The sequence below is a fragment of the Eucalyptus grandis genome, chromosome 11 (genome assembly GCF_016545825.1).
Source record: "Eucalyptus grandis isolate ANBG69807.140 chromosome 11, ASM1654582v1, whole genome shotgun sequence".
NCBI lineage: Eukaryota > Viridiplantae > Streptophyta > Magnoliopsida > Myrtales > Myrtaceae > Eucalyptus > Eucalyptus grandis.
Window position 1 is genome coordinate 41,186,887 of NC_052622.1, and position 16,153 is coordinate 41,203,039.

A 16,153-nucleotide genomic window follows, 5' to 3' on the forward strand; every position below is an offset into this window, starting at 1 on the left:
CTAACCACAATTCGAATGGAGACAACACGACATCAATTTCACACATTAACGTGCCTACCCACATGTTTGAAGCAATTTATGACCTAAGGAACTCGGCACGAAATTTAGTAGTCATGAATTTATTGTCCTTTTCTTTTCGGTTGGTTACAAATTCTCATTTATAAACAGCCATGTCCTTAACGAATAGTTGGAAAACACCTACTTCAGTTTCCGCAAAAGAACGAAAAACAGAGGCCCAAATGCAGGGCCCCATCAGATATATGGAAATATGCGACTCTCACTGAATAGTCCAATATAAACCATAGCTAATGCCATGATTTAACAAAACATTCACACTAGGTGTCCCAAAACATCAACAGTAGTGTTGTCCAGACAAGAGTAACTCAGTCTTAAAAAAGTCGCCACACAAAACCACTTGTTAGAATTATTTATATACATCACCTGCTGAAGAGTCCAAATCATCAACTGAAGAGATCATATCTCACGATGCCTCTGCAGCAGAGTAGTGCAACTGGGACAGGGAGTTCTTGAAAAAACTGCTCCCACAAGAGGAGTCTGGGACAGGATTTCCAATATCAAATTGGCGCACATCATCTGCAATGCCAAGGCGGCGATCATTATCATCCAGCTTGTTAAGACATCTATCCAAACTCCCAGATGGTCGGCGAGATTGCTTCTTTTTCTTGTCCTTCTTGTCCCTCTTGGAAGAGTCCTTGCCAGATGCCCCTCGTGAGAAGTCTTTTCCTTTCTGGCCCCTCTTTCCATTTCTCTTATCCTTCTTGGGCACCTTCTGTTGTTTTGTGCCCCTATTGAGAAAGTGAGAAACCGATGTCGGTGGTGGATCATAGACATCAGGAGCCCATCTCACAGTAAGCTTCCTAGGAGAAGCATCTTGTTTCTCACGAGTGCCTTTCAAAGCAGATACAAGCTTTGAAGAGGTCTGCAACAGATAAAACGTTAACAACAGATAAATGAACAGACAAATAGCAAATGGAAAACCGTGAAAAGGAAAGTCACAAGAAGCGCATTGTCATTCTCATTGACTACAGTGGTGGCTAGCTAAATATTGAAATGGCACTTCTAGTATAAACCATTAAAAAGGATAGAACCGAGTATATGAAAGCACTTCTCCCTTCTCTTTAGAACAAGCTGCCATCATGAACTGACACTGGATCATTCATAGACATAAATAACTTACAAAATGTTAAAGACATAAATGCACACACCCTGCTCCTTCCACCTTGTTGCAAGAAGCCTACCATTTTAGCTCACGAAGATAACACTACACACACTATATCCAGTGGCTACTCAATAGTACCTAAGACCACATAGAAAAGTGAGACGACCAAAGGAAACAAAACCAACATGTTGAAAAATGAACAATTTCTGACATGAAAACGTTAGTCCAGTAAGAACCAAAGAAACTAGCAAAAGAGAGGCTGGAGGACGAAAAGGAGGAACTTGATTTTAATTAGCAACCAAAAATAGAAGTCCTGTAAAGGAAGCAGGATCTTAGAAAATAGACAGTAGAGCAAAACCTACATCTACAGCTGGGAAAGAACTTACGGGAAAAGAAATTGAACGTGAGTAGACATTGTTAATGTGCTCCTCTGAGAAAAGTTCTCGCAAAGCCGATTCTGGCTCATCATACTCTTTATCAGAGAACAAAGGAGGAGATAACTTCTCTCCTGGCAATGGAAAAGTTACACATTTAACGAGACGCTTCTGATCTGACTTAGCATTAAGCCCAGAAACTCCCTGTGATTTCTCTACTTTCGAAGTGCCAACTGCAACTTCACCATCTTCAACGTGTAAAACATTACCCAGAGTATTACCAAGTTCACTTATCAAGTTCTCACAGACAACCGAGTTGGTCCCAGAAGTGCAAGAGCAATCACCCATCGATGTAAGTATCTAGGGAGAAGACATGCAAAAGGAAACAGAGTCAGCAACAGTTGATGATTCAAAGTTCAAGAATAACCACAAAACACAAAACAGCAACATACGATCTCCTCGGAACACTAAGAGACTGGACTGCACAGAGAATTAGGGAATTTGATGACAAGGAAAGACATTAAAACCAAAAGTTCGCCCATTCATTCATATGTATATACAAATGAAAACAAGTGGTATCCACCAACAATGTTTCTCCATAAAACCATTTGTAGGGAGTTCCACCTAAGGAAATGATGAGCTACAACAACATATTCAGGCATTAGGCACTGGAAAGGACCCCTGAATACAACACGACGATGAATTAATCGCCAATAAACCCGACTGTAGTTCGTGAACATAGGTGAGGTTAGTATACGAGCAAGCTCACAAGCCGAAGAATCATAGGAAAAATCCATCCTTTAGAACGTTAACCCCTGTAACTTTCAACCAATAGAGAAACTTACAAAAGGAGAGGACTAACGGCTTAATACATTCTATACATTTTTTCTTTTCGCTCCTCATGGAACTTCTATCAGTTAAGCACACGGAAATCATCGCAAATCACAAGCCACAAACGAGACTTTCAACAGAAAAGGTACCATACCTTACAAGGCGGCAAGGGCCGTCAAAAATGGCTTCCAAACAACCTCAGCAACTCGCACAGCTCGGCACAAGCCCGTCAATGGCCGGCCCCCCAAAAAAAACAAAAGCCTTTCACGTCGCACAACAAGCAGCAGAGAGCAAGGCAAACGAAAAACCCTAAAACGCGGCCGCGAAGAGGAGAAACGCCCGACGAAGACGAAGACGACGACGACGACGACGACGACGACGGTGACGGTGACAGTGGAGAGAAAAGCCTAATGTTAACTGAGGTTACCACGCCGATCACCTTTCTCGAGGTGTTTCATGCGGTGAGGGCAGAGGCCACCATGGAAGTAGGTCAGGGAAGGGATCAGGAGGAGATCGCAGGGCACCGAAGGCATGGTGAGATGCTCTTCGAAACCCCACCACGACCGAACGACGGAACGACGCCGCGGTCTCAGCGCGTCGCCGCCACGGTGACCGCCGGCGAACGGGACGAGGGAGGACGGAACAAGGCCACGGTTGAGCAGATCGAGGGTTCGATTCGGCGATCCGTTCAGGTGACGACGCTCATGCCTGGCCGATCCGACGAGGAGATGGAGGGATCGGAGCGAAGATGATGAGGAAGATGAGGACGATGCGGAGAGGGCGAGAGGATAGAGACGAAGCGCGTGAAGAAGAAGAAGATGAAGATGAGAGACTGGGGGTCAACGGATCGGCAGGCGAGATGGAAGGGCGGTCCGTGGAGAACAAATCTGGAGCGTACACGTGGTTACAGCGGGGGCGCGTGTGTACTTTTTCCACGCCTTGCCCTCTTTCGGGGAGATTCGGGGAGATATTTTATCTGTAGCTTTTGGTTGGGCCAAAATGTTGGGCCTCTGACAAGCCCACGAATGAGCCCTTGCCTGGACCCGGCCCGTGTAACAGAAATAATCACGGCCGTTGATCGTGTGAACAAAGGATTTCTCACTTGAAAATGCTTCATAATCAATGTGAGAGAAGCCCTATTCATGCGTAACGTGAGAAGTATTGCGCAAAATCTTTAAATAATGAATTTTATCTAGATTTTAAGTCTTTTCCAACTATACCCTTGGATTAGATTATTCTCACTTTTGTAGAGCCCTCTCCCTTTAATAAACGCATTCCATATCGTTAATGGTATATAGACTCCTCTTCATCGACTTTGTTAATCTGCACATGTGAGTTATACTAAAAAAATCTCATGTCAAATAATTATTGTGGCGTAAAACAGTTAATATATCTTTGTTGGTTTATAATTTATTGGTTTAAACCTTTCAAATGAATGTGGATGTTGATCGGCTCAAACTTAGACTCTCTTGGTAATCTCCCTAAGTAAAGGTATCAAATTTTTAGTGCACACTCTTAACAAATGGTTCCAAAGTCGATGGTTGATTCATGAGCCCTCAAATTTTTTCATTGTTTGGTGATATTTCAAGAAAGAAATTTGGTGACCAATATGGTTTTGTGCAATGAGCATTGGTGGCTTTTGTGCGATGAGCATTGTGGGTTGTGTGAGTTGTGTTAAATTAGTTCCATATCAGATAAGTGGCGTGTTGTGAAACAATTAATATATCTTAATTAGCTCATAACTCATTAGTTTAAATTTTTTAGTGAACATGAGGAAGATATTGTTGAGATAACTAAAACAATTCCACATTGAATATTGGGAATATTATGAAGTAGTTAATATATTATAATTAAACCATAACTCATTCATTTAAATATTTTGTGTATGTGGATTCAATTAAATATAGCAACAAGCTTAGACTTGGGTTCTTCTTGACAATCTCCTTAGGGAGGTTGGGGATGGGAATATTTAGTTTCAGGTGTTGGGTGCAAAAGTCTAAAAATAAGTTAGAGCTAGTATAGGACAGATTCAAAAAAAAAAAGAAAAAAAAGCACCACTTTTTATCATCATTCTATTATTATGTTTGGATAAGAAAATTAAAAAGATAGATTTGTTTGCTCACAAACAGAACTTATGTTAAGTTATAAAGTTCACTTAATTATAATTTTAAAGATAGCTAAGCACACACATAACGCTGTGCTTAAAGATGAAGTCGTCGTATTTGGTGAAGCTAGAAATCAACTCCCTTCCAAGTGCTTGAGTCTTGCAAGAAAGTTCTTTTGAATAAGACTCTGACACTTACGTCAGATTGTATAAAAAACGATGATGAAAACATTTTAGAGAAAGCAAAAGTCTAGAAAAAAAAATGGTTCTCCAATCTAAATGTGTCCTAAGTCAAATTAATGACGCACCTGAGTAGGTATCTAAATGTGTCCTAAAAGTCTAGAAAAATGGTTCTTCACGAGCTTTTGATTCCATTTGAGATTTACGGGTTTTGGACAAATCTAACACAAATGGATTAACAGTTGGGGAGCAACATCTTAAAACTACGGATTAAGCTTGACGATGTGGCATTACCCAAATTAGTTTCCTTAATCCGCCATTTTCCCAGTCAAGATATACGCTATTTAATTCGACACAAAATCAATTATTATGAAGCCGTACAATTTTTTATGTTTACAGAGCATATGCTGGATTTTAAGCTGGCAGCCTCACCTACGAAAATTCATAAAAAGTCGTAGCTTGATGATACCTCTACGAAGAGCAATTGAAAACATTCTTCAAAGGATATCATAAGCTCACGTTTTTATTTTTTTTACTTTACTTATCCTGTGACTCATGCTGTTTTGATTTTATTGTGCGAAACACCTACAACCCTTTCAAATTTGTAAATACCAACACTTAATTTTATGTATGCACATAGAAGTCGCATAAACTTTTTTCGTAATTTCTATGAATTTAGATAATTTTTTTTTTTCATTTTCAAAAGTTTGGAGGAAAACATGTAATTGAAAAATCCGCATCAAACAAGCTGCTCCCGAGGATCAGACAATGGCAACAGCAAATCATCTGTTCCCTATTTGAATGATTGTCAAAAATACTTTGGAGATACTAGAGATGATTAACGGACAGTTGGCTAGTTCGGCCCGGCCCGACCCGGCCCAGGCCGAAGAGGCCCAATAGGTAAATGGACGGACTTGGACGGAACTCTTGCAAGAAAAAGTTCAATCCACCCAATTTCATGTTGGGCTTGGTCTGAAATTTTTTTATGTTAATCTCGCGTTTATTTAGACGACACTCTATTCATCAAAATATGTTATAACCTTATTTCTCAACTTACATGAATATTAATTGGGTTAGTTATATTTGGTAAAAGAGATTAAACGCAACATGGGTGTTTTTTTTTTTTTTTTGCTCCGTCTTATTCTAACTCTCACTTTCAGACTTTTGTCATATCTCCTTATAAAGTATGAGAATCAAAACCTACACTTGAGATTAAATATTTCACATCACAATCCCCCTGATAAAGTGAGGATTTGAACCCTCCCTCTCCTTTGGCCACCAGTCGGTGTTAAATGAGTTATAAAAAGGTTTAAAAATTACTCAAAATTAACTCAACTATAGAACTCTATTTTCATTCTCTCTCGCCTTTACTCAATCTCACACTTACTAATGCCACACTTTTACCTTTTTTTTTGTTAGTTATACTCCAATTCCACTCTAACTGTAATTCTCAAACTTTTGTCCTACTTCCTTATAGATTGTAAGAGTCGAATCCTACACATAAAGCTAAACCGTTTCTACCCTAACCATTTCCAAGAATGTGAAGATTTAAACCCTCCACCTCCTCTTTCTCATGTGGAAAGGGTAGCTACCGGGACAAATTTCAGTGGTTACTTTTACCTTAGTTTGGTTATGAGCTTTTGTAAGTTGAGTTATATATAAAAGTATTTTAACAATACAAGTCGTGTATCAGTCAAGTCAGATATGGATTACTAGATATGCACTACATGAAAATGGGTCAAAGTAGGTTAAAAGAATTTATTTGAACCGAATCATTTTTTACTCGACCCATTCATTTGATGGGTCTAGACGACACATTAGTCCCCCTAACCTTTGGACTTGCCTACCGAATCATTACTCCTAGTCAAGATCTTATATTTCAACTTAAACTTGGTAGGGCCAATGGCAAGTAGAAAAAATTAATTACCATTGTGCTTTGCAAAATTAATTATCGTTTTCTTTTGGAGGAATCTGCCAAGGGATGTTGCTCATGTGTACTCGATGTCGTTAAATTTTATCGATGCAGAAAGACTTCTTCTTGCTAAAACGGAGCGACTCCCTCTTGCTCGCTTTTCTTCCTTCTCCCTCCATTTCAAGTATTGAAGAAGACCATAACCAAATGCAATGCTGCGGCTCTTCCTTGATTTGAAAAAAAAAAAAAATTTTGATATCACGAAAAATGCTAAGCTAATAAATATGTAATAAAATAATCACAAATTAATTTTTACCATTAAAAACTCCAAATTGGTATACTTATACTAATTTTTTTACAAACAAAAATTTAAAATTGATACACTCATGACAAATTTATCCAAAGCAAAAAACCTCAAATTTGTGCATTTGTGATAAATTTATCTCCTATTACTTTTGGTAATTAATACGATGAAAAATTAAAAATTGGTATAATTGTGATAAATGAAGGTTAAAACTTTAAACTGATGTACTTATCAATTGTCATGTGTTATCCGACTCAATAACTTGACAGTAAAATTTAATGGAATTAATAAAGGGTAAATTTGTCACATGTTTATCAATTTTGAATTTTAATCTTGGGTAAATTTGTTAGAAGCACGTCATTGTGAGATTTTTCTTGGTATTAATCTTAAAAAGGGAAGTTTCAGATATGGAACAAAATGAAAGGGCCATTGAAGCTCGTCACTTCTAAGCTTTAGCCAGCGACACCCTTCAAGGGATTGATTCATATCACCATCCTCTAAACCTGAGAATCTCATCGACATGGCACTTACTAGGCACCCCGTAAGAAATTAAAGCGAATCCATACATGACTCGTGGGCTTTTGTTGGTTAAAAGACAGATTAATCATAAAACCGTTTCAAAAACTCAAAGATATTTTTGAGAAGAAAATAGTAAATGAAAGACTTAGATTTTCGAGAAAAATTACAAGGATCATCGGTGGTTTTACTTCTAAATCCAACTTATTTAAGACCCACCTATCTTAAGTCTTTAATTGTTAAACCCACTTAACTAGTTTATTCAAAAAATAAGTAACATATTTTGGCACCTCTAGTTTTAACTCAAAAAATAAAGTTAAATAGGGTGCTGGCACACACATAAACCCAGCTAGAAGGAAATGCAAATGTTAGGAGGAAAATGGATAGAAATGGAGAAATAGTCCAATCAGTTTTAGAACTATTGTACGAATGTTAATTCGGGTCTAAATAGTTCGATTTTGAGAATCTAGTTTCTAAATTTTTTGCGTAAAATTTCGAAATAATTCTTCCAGTAAATTTTCGTTGGAAATTGTTAATGTAGTAGTATGCCACATATGATAGTTGGCGATAATTGAACCGTCACGTCCGTGAGAAAAATGGAAGAAAATGCAAATATTGCTATTTTCTTTCAAGATCGTCCTTTTATTAAGTATGACTAAAATGATTAATAAATAAATCTATTCAGGAAATTAATTTCCCTTCACATCGTTTCCACGCAACACGCATACAAACACGAGAGGAAGCTTCGTACCATTCATTTAGTACCATTTCAATGAGAACAATTGTCTGGATTAACTTCCAAAAGAATAATTTTGATGGTTCATGCAAGTGTGACTTCGAAGTTAAGGTATTAGTCCGCCAAAGTTGTGGCTATAATTTGCTTTTGAGACTCAATCTACCTAGATTCCGCAGATAAATCGCCCATGCTATTCGGTAACTTGAGAGGCGAGCATCGGGGTTGGTGCAATTCAGGACATGGATCAAATCAATTTGCACTGACCAGTCGGAGGCCCACTCGTAGGAGAGTTGTTTCGATCCCGACCCTGCAAACTTCTTTAGAATCGATTTAGTTCTCGATTTCAAGGCCAGAATCATTAATTCCCATGTTGAACCGATTTTAAATCGGTTTTGAAACCTCTTTTGTGGGAAAAATATTTTTCCATTCGGTGAGAATTCAATCTAACCATTAGTGTGAATAAATAACAACGTAGTTACTTGATCAATATAGGTTTATTTAGTGAGATATCGCTACTTTTTATTTCTAATAAGAATTCGATTTCTTACACACAAAAAAGGGCAGGTTACTAGGAACCAACTGTTTCGAAACCAACATTTTTTAATCCAATATTTTGTATATAAAAGTGATAAATCAGTCCACCCTGAAACTGATTATCCCTGTTCGGATTGAGATATCTACGGTTTGCTTCCTAAGTGGGAAAGTCTAGGCAAAGAGGGTTGATTGAATACAGGAGTTAAATGGAGCACTTTTTCCCCTTTTCATTAACTTAGTAGAGAAAATAATTACGTAGTGATTTACTAGAAAAAAATTTATTTCATAGGAATACAAATGTAGAAAGGTCTTTGTTCATACGTAGTGATTTACTAGAAGATAATTTATTTAATAGGAATACAAATGTAGAAAGGTCTTTGTTCACATTTAATTTGCAATGATCCAATTATTAATCCCGTCAAAGAGGGCTGTTGACACTCTTTTGTTGCGATAAACTTTAAAATGAAGTAGGAAAGTATCAATTTTGTCAAGACGTGAACGTGACATATGTTCAGTTTGCTCATTTTTTTACTTTAAATTTTAGCCCGACAGATTCATTAATACTTTTCATTTTATAATTTGCTATTTTTTCTGATGAAATTTCATTTAATCTATTGATATTTTATACTTTATTTCTCTAATTGCCTAAATTTTCCAATAAATGTCACATGGGTGGTGTCGGCTGTAACAGTAGGGTTATGCCGACGAAGGAGCGCCTAATCAATGCACTAAAAAGCGTGAATTTTTTGGAAGTAGTTAGGTTGAGTGTAGATTGGGTTATGTAATCGTCATTCATAGTTTATGCATACAAATTGTATGAATATTAATTATAAGGATCATTTGGGTCTGGACAATATTTTAATTAAACCAGGCCTAATCCATCCACTCGTCACCTATATGCTTATTAATTTTAGAAGAGGACAAATCTCCACGTGATGCTATATTTAACATTTTTTCTTAGTTTGAGTCTGTCTTGGAGTCTCTTTTAGTTTTTGCTTTTCCTCCTTAGATAAATGCACCACAACATAGTCAAAAGTATAGTCTCTAATTCTTCAATATCAAATGTCTCCACTATAATTTAGTATCGTTTAAAATTTACCGACCGTTAGATTAAATTTGTCTCTCTAGAATTAGTTGGTAATTTGCCAGAGAGAGAGGGAGAGAGGGCCTATAAAAAATGGTGATAGACTCTCTCACATATAATGCTTATAGTTTGTGATGAAATTACACCTAAATAACTTGTATTTTACACGGCAATTCCATTGTGAACATTTCAGACAAATATGCAAATATAAGTGAATGATTTTCATCAATGATACCTAATGTTTGATATGACTCGTAAATTAAATTTGAATTTTCATTTGACTTTTAGAATTGCAATCTATACGCTTCGCAAACATCGAATCTTTAATGAGGAACAAATGATAACATTTACTATCACAAATTTTTTTTCCGACACTTTAAAAAAATAAAATTAAGTTGTTTCTCGATTTGAAAACTCAAAATAACTAGATAATTTTTTTTTTTTTTTGGGTCGGAAAAGATAGATACATTTGAATTGCCAACACTGTTCCCATTTGACCCTTGAATTCTATGGCGCCATCTTTTCCGGTTGCTCATTTTTTGTTTCCAGATCCCGTTGGCCAGGTGCCTTTCCCTCTCTTAACCACCTCCTTTCTCTCTCTTCACGCGACTGGCCCTTTCTCCGCGACACGGATCGCCACCTCATCGATCCACGACCGTTCGCGAGCTCCCCATCCGACGGCCCGCGCGCGCCGATGGACGAATCCGGGTGCTCTCTCCCAGACTCCCCTGCGCTCCATTTAAAGACCGCCTCGCGACTCTGTCCACTCACCGTCCCACAGGGAAAGAAATATTCTCGCTCCCAATTCGAATACCGGCGAAGAACTTTTTCCCACCGTTTTCTCCGGAAAATCCTTTCGCATTTCCCCGGTTCGTCTTCCCCGGCCTTCGATCCGCTCGGCGATGGAGTCCCTAGGCAAGCCGAAGAAGGGCGCCGGAGGCAGGAAGGGAGGCGGCCCGAAGAAGAAGCCCGTCTCCCGCTCCGTCAAGGCCGGCCTCCAGTTCCCGGTCGGCCGTATCGGGAGGTACCTGAAGAAGGGCCGCTACTCCCAGCGCGTCGGCACCGGGGCCCCGGTCTACCTCGCCGCCGTCCTCGAGTACCTCGCCGCTGAGGTATCTCTCTCTCTGCTTTAGTCTTGCTGCATTTCTAGGTTTTCAACGAACTTTGACCTTGCTTTTGCGATCGATTGAGAATTTGGGAATATTCCTTGCGTCGCCTCGGTCGCTCGCGTTCGCATCTCTAGCGAAACGATACGGTCAAACTCGAATCTCCCCGGTGTTTTTTGGCCGAGGGAAAGCTGAGGCGAGCACTGTCTAAAGCATCTTCGATGTAGTTTCATTTTGCAATCTTTCCCTCATCTGCCTTCCTTCGTCGTGGTGCTGAAGCACCGTGGCTTGGGGATTTGAGTTTGTTTGGAGTACTTATGAGCTGCGGCGTGCGTGTGTAGGTTCTGGAGCTCGCGGGGAATGCGGCGAGGGACAACAAGAAGAACAGGATCATCCCGAGGCACGTGCTGTTGGCGGTGAGGAACGACGAGGAGCTCGGGAAGCTGCTCGCCGGAGTGACGATCGCGCACGGAGGCGTGCTCCCCAACATCAACCCGGTCCTCCTGCCGAAGAAGACGGAGAAGGCGACCAAGGAGCCCAAGTCTCCGTCCAAAGCCACCAAATCACCAAAGAAGGCTTAGGCTTTGATGTTAGGGTCTAGGGTCGAGAACTTCTGGTTCTTATAGTTTGAATGTCTGCCGATCTCTCTCTCTCTCTCTCTCTCTCTCTCTCTCTCTCACTCCATGTATGTACTGCTTTGTCTTGAAGCAAATCGAGTTGTTCATGTAGGTGCTGGTTTGTTAGATTCTTACCTGGTGATTTGTGCTTTGACTCTTGTGCTTCAATGAAATGAGATGGCGAAATTTGACATGTTTTGGCCGAAAAAGGGGCTCCTTTCCTTATTTGCCTTTTGTGAAGATTGAAAGCAAATTTTGGGCGCGAAATGCCGACATTTTGCCCCCTTTCGGTGGTTATTCAGAACATAGAGTTGGGTTTAGGTGAAGGAGCAACATTGAATGCAAGAAGGTTGATAGGACAAGATTCATGTCAATTTCAAACTGATCGAATATTGTGTCTCAACAGAAATATTCACCTCTGGCCGTTCTGTTGTCTTCGTCACATCAGCAGGAACATCTGAGTCGCGATGTTTCATCTGTTTCTGATGGTAATGGCGGTGTCGTTTGATAACAAGTTCATGAACGGACATGGCAGAAGAATGAAAAGATACATTAGGAAAGTGGTTGCTGAATACTTCGATGTTTCTAGGTGTATCCACCTCAAACTCAGTATAGGGTAAATCGAAAGATCACTCGGGTAGACAAGGAACCCTACAGCAGACATTTAAAAGACTGCCATTGCTGCAAAATTTACCAGCGACTGCAATAGTACAACGAATTTCTACGTTGAAGGAAGTGTTTGTACATTCTCTACAGTATAATCCAGCCATGAGAGTAACTCGAACAACACGAACTAAACTTTTCGTGACCACCACAAAAATCAATTCTACACTACCGTAAACACAAACGAAACTTTAAGAACCCTTGAGTATTCTTAATGTGTAGCCAGTATTGTAACTGAGGATTATCCATTGTTTCAGCGATTTGCTTAGATGAATCCACGTAAAAATAGAATTTACACTACCAATTCTTCTTTCAAACTCGACAATAATAACTAGAACTGGGAAGCAAATATTCCTGCATAAAAATGTCGTGGATGACATTGACTACCTAAATTACCTATCCAAGTCAATCTCCCGTAACCACTTTAACTAGCAACATGCCAACTACACAGTAGCTAATGCAAAATCTGTAAAGATTCAGCACACAAACACAATAAAATAGAGAGTAAAAACAAGCAAGAGAAATTAAAATATAAAGTTTATCCCGATTCACCCTTAAATCAAGGGGCTACATCCAACAGAGAATGTCACTATAATTAGTACTTCCCACCTCTTTGTTACAATCCTCAATTATAACAAAAAGGGAATATATATAGGCAGCACAAGCTATTCATACCTTCATGTCGATGTAGAGTATGAACCACGTCCCTGATAAAATCCTTATTATGAGTTGAATTTCAATGGTGTCCAACTTAAGTTCCCAAGAACTCACCAAACATGCCATCCTCGACTCTCAGATCGGTTTCAAATTCCCAATTAACAATGACGTCTTGACCAATAGAATTTATCGGATGCATAATAATTATAGCCATTCATAGGACCAAGTGAATGAAGAGCAAAGACGTAGGGAGGATTTACGTTCTCGTAGGTCATACACATCATAACCGACAGCCATCGTTGAAAAGATAAAGCAAAAGAATAAAAATTCGACCTCTGCAGTGTCAATGCATCGATTTACATTTTAAGGCTGGTAAATTTGAGAGTTTGTTCCAATAATATATATCCATCGAAACATGCCTTTAGCAGAAACTCAAGCCTTGAGATTTGCTTCAGTTTCTCCATGATGGACATCTTTTCATTCATAATGATATCAAGTTGTATGATTTTGGACATCTCATTGTAAAGTTTCCTACCTTATATCATCCAATGATGCAAGTGCAAGAAAATATGGATGAGTATTTCCATATCTAGAGTATGAGTACAGCATAGCCAATGGAACCAATGTCATCATCTAGCCTTGCAATTTGCTTTTTGGCTTTCAATAAAGGTGTGTACTTAAGCAAACAGCGGGCTCTAAAACAGCTCGAGAGGGGAAAAGGAACTGCAACAAAAGTACATCCAACAAAAAGTAGCCCCTTTATTCAGCCACACAGGCTTATATGAGTCTTCTGTATTGTCCGGCTTGCATATATTGACTCAGAAATGACACCGGCAGAATCACAAATCCTGAACCTTGACGAGCCCCAGAGACGATGGAGGCTTTACACAGGTCATTTCTAATGGACAACAGGAAAAAACACCATTCAGCAATATCTCCTTCCCAGTTCTATTTCATTTCTCCGCAATATCTGGGTGAGCTTTATTAAAACCTGTGAAATCGATCAGGTAGAAGGAAGAACAAAAGAAGATGCTCAGAAGATCTATACAATCTGCCTAGATGAAACAAATAAAAAAGAAAGATATAAGGGATACGAAGAAGCTAGCCTCACTTTTATAGTAATGCAGTCCTACATAAAAATGGTCAGTAATACTGGGAGAAGGAAGATATTCTACACACATGGAAATTCTACACCATTTTCAGGTGCCATAACCTTCGACCTGAACTGTCCAGATTATTCAAGCCAGAAACAATCGACAAACAATGCACATATGCAGTGGTCCTAGTGGACATGGTGATATGTTGAAGGAAGTAGCGGTAAGGATGGTGCTAAATTTTCCAAAATTTTGGTGGTCACGGAAACAGCAGTGAAGCTCATGGGAGTGGTACCATGTCACGACAGAGGTGGAGAAACATTGGTGAAACTTGAAAAGAAGTGCCATAGTTGCTGGCATTGTCAAAGTCAGTATTGGTGGTGGAACGGTGGTTGGCAAGAGGCAAGGAAAATTTTCCAAAATTTGGTTATTGTTGTCACCTATTTGTATCCTATACTAATCACTTCTATTTCACCCCATGTCTAGATGAACACGGGCACGTGTGCACATAAATGGTACATTCTAACCTATCCACCCGATATCTTAGTAAACCACACAGCTAGATATCCTCAGGTTTATGTGGTGAACTCATCAAGAAGCAAGCTCTTGCTCAGTTATCTTATTGAACATACATTGATCATCATCATCAAGGAAAGTGTTTATTTGCCAACAAGATCACAAAAACTCCACCCAATGCCAACACATCTCCTTTTAAAAAGTGAACTTAATAACTTCCCTGAATACGTCATACCCGTTTCATTACATCTTCAAATGCAATCATCTGAGAATCTAACAGACGCACACCTGAAGAAAAGACAATTTAAAGAATCCGTTCGTTCCTAACTTGAGTTGCCCATGGCATTGCCTCAATCTCTCTCAGAAAGTGGTCCAAAAGCTCGGTTCCTTTCTACTCTACGGCTATGTCTTCTCTTCTTCTGGTCGACAACTAGATATATTTCAAAATTCCACTCACTCAAAAAAGCAAAATCTTATCCCAAATATAGTCCAGCAAAGAGGACGAGCCTCATATCTACGGCAACGAACGATGCGGAAGCAGGACACAACCAAACTAAATGTACCAACATATAACAAACAAATGCGACCGTTTTACATGTAAAACTCACTCACACCGAATCTCCAAAACAGACAGACAGAAAACACCCTGCACAGAAAGACTCACGATGACACGCGATGGACGTATGAATAAAGATCAAAGACGAATTCACAGAAAACCTGGTAAAGCCCCGTTCAAGTGCCTGTGAAGAATCCGACCACCGCCGGAATCACTCCCGTCGATCAACTCCCTCAACCCCAAATTCCCCACCTTCTCCTCCTTCTTCTCCTCCACCTCTTCCTCCTCCTCCTCCTCCTCCTCCTCCTCCTCCTTGACTTCGCGCGCCTTACTCTTCAACCTCTCGAAGTAATTCCCGTATATGTACTCCGGTGAGTACCCGTTCTCGTCGTCGAACAGCATGATGTGCCCGTGCCACTCCCACACGCGGTAATCCGAGCCGGTCTCCTCGTGGAACCCGACGCAGATATGGTGCTCGCCGATCGTGACGGCCTGGCCCGAGTTGGGCTTGAGCGAGTCGGTCTTCCCGGAGAGGACGACCTTGACGATCTCCCTCTCGAGCCTGGCCTCCTCCCTCGCGAGCCGGGACCGGCCGGGATCGGACTCGTCGGCGCCGTAACCGTCGCCGTCCTCGTCGTCGTCCTCGTCGCCGTCGAGGTCGGAGAGGTTGTTGACGGCGTCGAAGAGGAGGTCCTCGAGGGAGAGGGGAGGGGGCGGGCGGCGGCGGCGGCGGCGGCGGCGGAGGAGGCGGAGGAGGGGGGCGGATTTGGAGGCGGCTGATTAGGGTTTGGAGGAGGAGGTTGTCGAAGCCGGCGGTGGAGTTGGGGAAGGAGCTCATGATTGGATTGTGCAGAGGTTCGAGGCTGTCGAGGTCGAGCGCTAGCAGAGAAATAAAAGAGGGTTTTGGAGAGGACGAAAGGGGTTTAAAGAGAGAGAAGAGGGAGTGGATTGGGAGGAGAGAGCGCCGAGGAGGGAGATGGTATGGCGAAATTCTTAGCTGCAACTCGATTTACGTGAGCTCTGTTCGTGCACCGTTGGATGATGTCAAATTCTCACGATCTAACGATAAATTAAGGTCACGTGGTTTAGGAGCGCCTGATGCTCTCTCGAGAATAAGGGAACTTGTTGTGCTTAATTTGATTTTCTAATTTGCATTTTCATTTTCGTCCGACGAAGATATTTTTCTATT

At 40.4% G+C, this 16,153-nt stretch overlaps 3 protein-coding genes across 3 annotated transcripts; 1 reads left to right on the forward strand and 2 right to left on the reverse strand.

The window, feature by feature from the left end:
- Positions 1–218: 218 nt before the first annotated feature.
- Positions 219–3,221, reverse strand: LOC104426489. Its single transcript, XM_010039560.3, has 3 exons — positions 2,540–3,221; positions 1,567–1,914; positions 219–940 (listed from the first exon to the last, which is right to left on the reverse strand). Exons 2-3 carry the CDS (start codon positions 1,900–1,902, stop codon positions 482–484), a joined length of 795 nt encoding a protein of 264 aa, XP_010037862.2. The 5' UTR covers positions 1,903–1,914; positions 2,540–3,221; the 3' UTR covers positions 219–481.
- Positions 3,222–10,505: 7,284 nt separating this feature from the next.
- Positions 10,506–11,687, forward strand: LOC104426492 (histone H2A). The gene is made up of 2 exons (XM_010039561.3): positions 10,506–10,867; positions 11,203–11,687. The coding sequence occupies exons 1-2, from the start codon at positions 10,658–10,660 to the stop codon at positions 11,440–11,442; spliced, it is 450 nt and encodes a 149-aa protein (XP_010037863.1). The 5' UTR covers positions 10,506–10,657; the 3' UTR covers positions 11,443–11,687.
- A 1,630-nt stretch (positions 11,688–13,317) lies between these two features.
- Positions 13,318–15,904, reverse strand: LOC104426493 (retrotransposon-like protein 1). Its single transcript, XM_039304772.1, has 3 exons — positions 15,712–15,904; positions 15,126–15,656; positions 13,318–13,789 (listed from the first exon to the last, which is right to left on the reverse strand). The coding sequence occupies exons 1-3, from the start codon at positions 15,800–15,802 to the stop codon at positions 13,752–13,754; spliced, it is 660 nt and encodes a 219-aa protein (XP_039160706.1). The 5' UTR covers positions 15,803–15,904; the 3' UTR covers positions 13,318–13,751.
- Between the last annotated feature and the right edge of the window lie 249 nt (positions 15,905–16,153).

Excerpts from the sequence above, each read along its gene's own strand:
- LOC104426492 (XM_010039561.3), top strand. The coding sequence starts at position 10,658 with ATGGAGTCCCTAGGCAAGCCGAAGAAGGGCGCCGGAGGCAGGAAGGGA. Across the intron at positions 10,868-11,202 it reads TCGAGTACCTCGCCGCTGAG|GTTCTGGAGCTCGCGGGGAA; the intron begins GTATCTCTCTCT and ends GTGCGTGTGTAG.
- LOC104426489 (XM_010039560.3), bottom strand. The coding sequence starts at position 1,902 with ATGGGTGATTGCTCTTGCACTTCTGGGACCAACTCGGTTGTCTGTGAG. Across the intron at positions 941-1,566 it reads CACGTTCAATTTCTTTTCCC|ACCTCTTCAAAGCTTGTATC; the intron begins GTAAGTTCTTTC and ends TATCTGTTGCAG.
- LOC104426493 (XM_039304772.1), bottom strand. The coding sequence starts at position 15,802 with ATGAGCTCCTTCCCCAACTCCACCGCCGGCTTCGACAACCTCCTCCTC. Across the intron at positions 15,657-15,711 it reads AATCCGCCCCCCTCCTCCGC|ACCTCCTCTTCGACGCCGTC; the intron begins CTCCTCCGCCGC and ends TCTCCCTCGAGG. Across the intron at positions 13,790-15,125 it reads CTTGAACGGGGCTTTACCAG|GTTTTAATAAAGCTCACCCA; the intron begins GTTTTCTGTGAA and ends TCGATTTCACAG.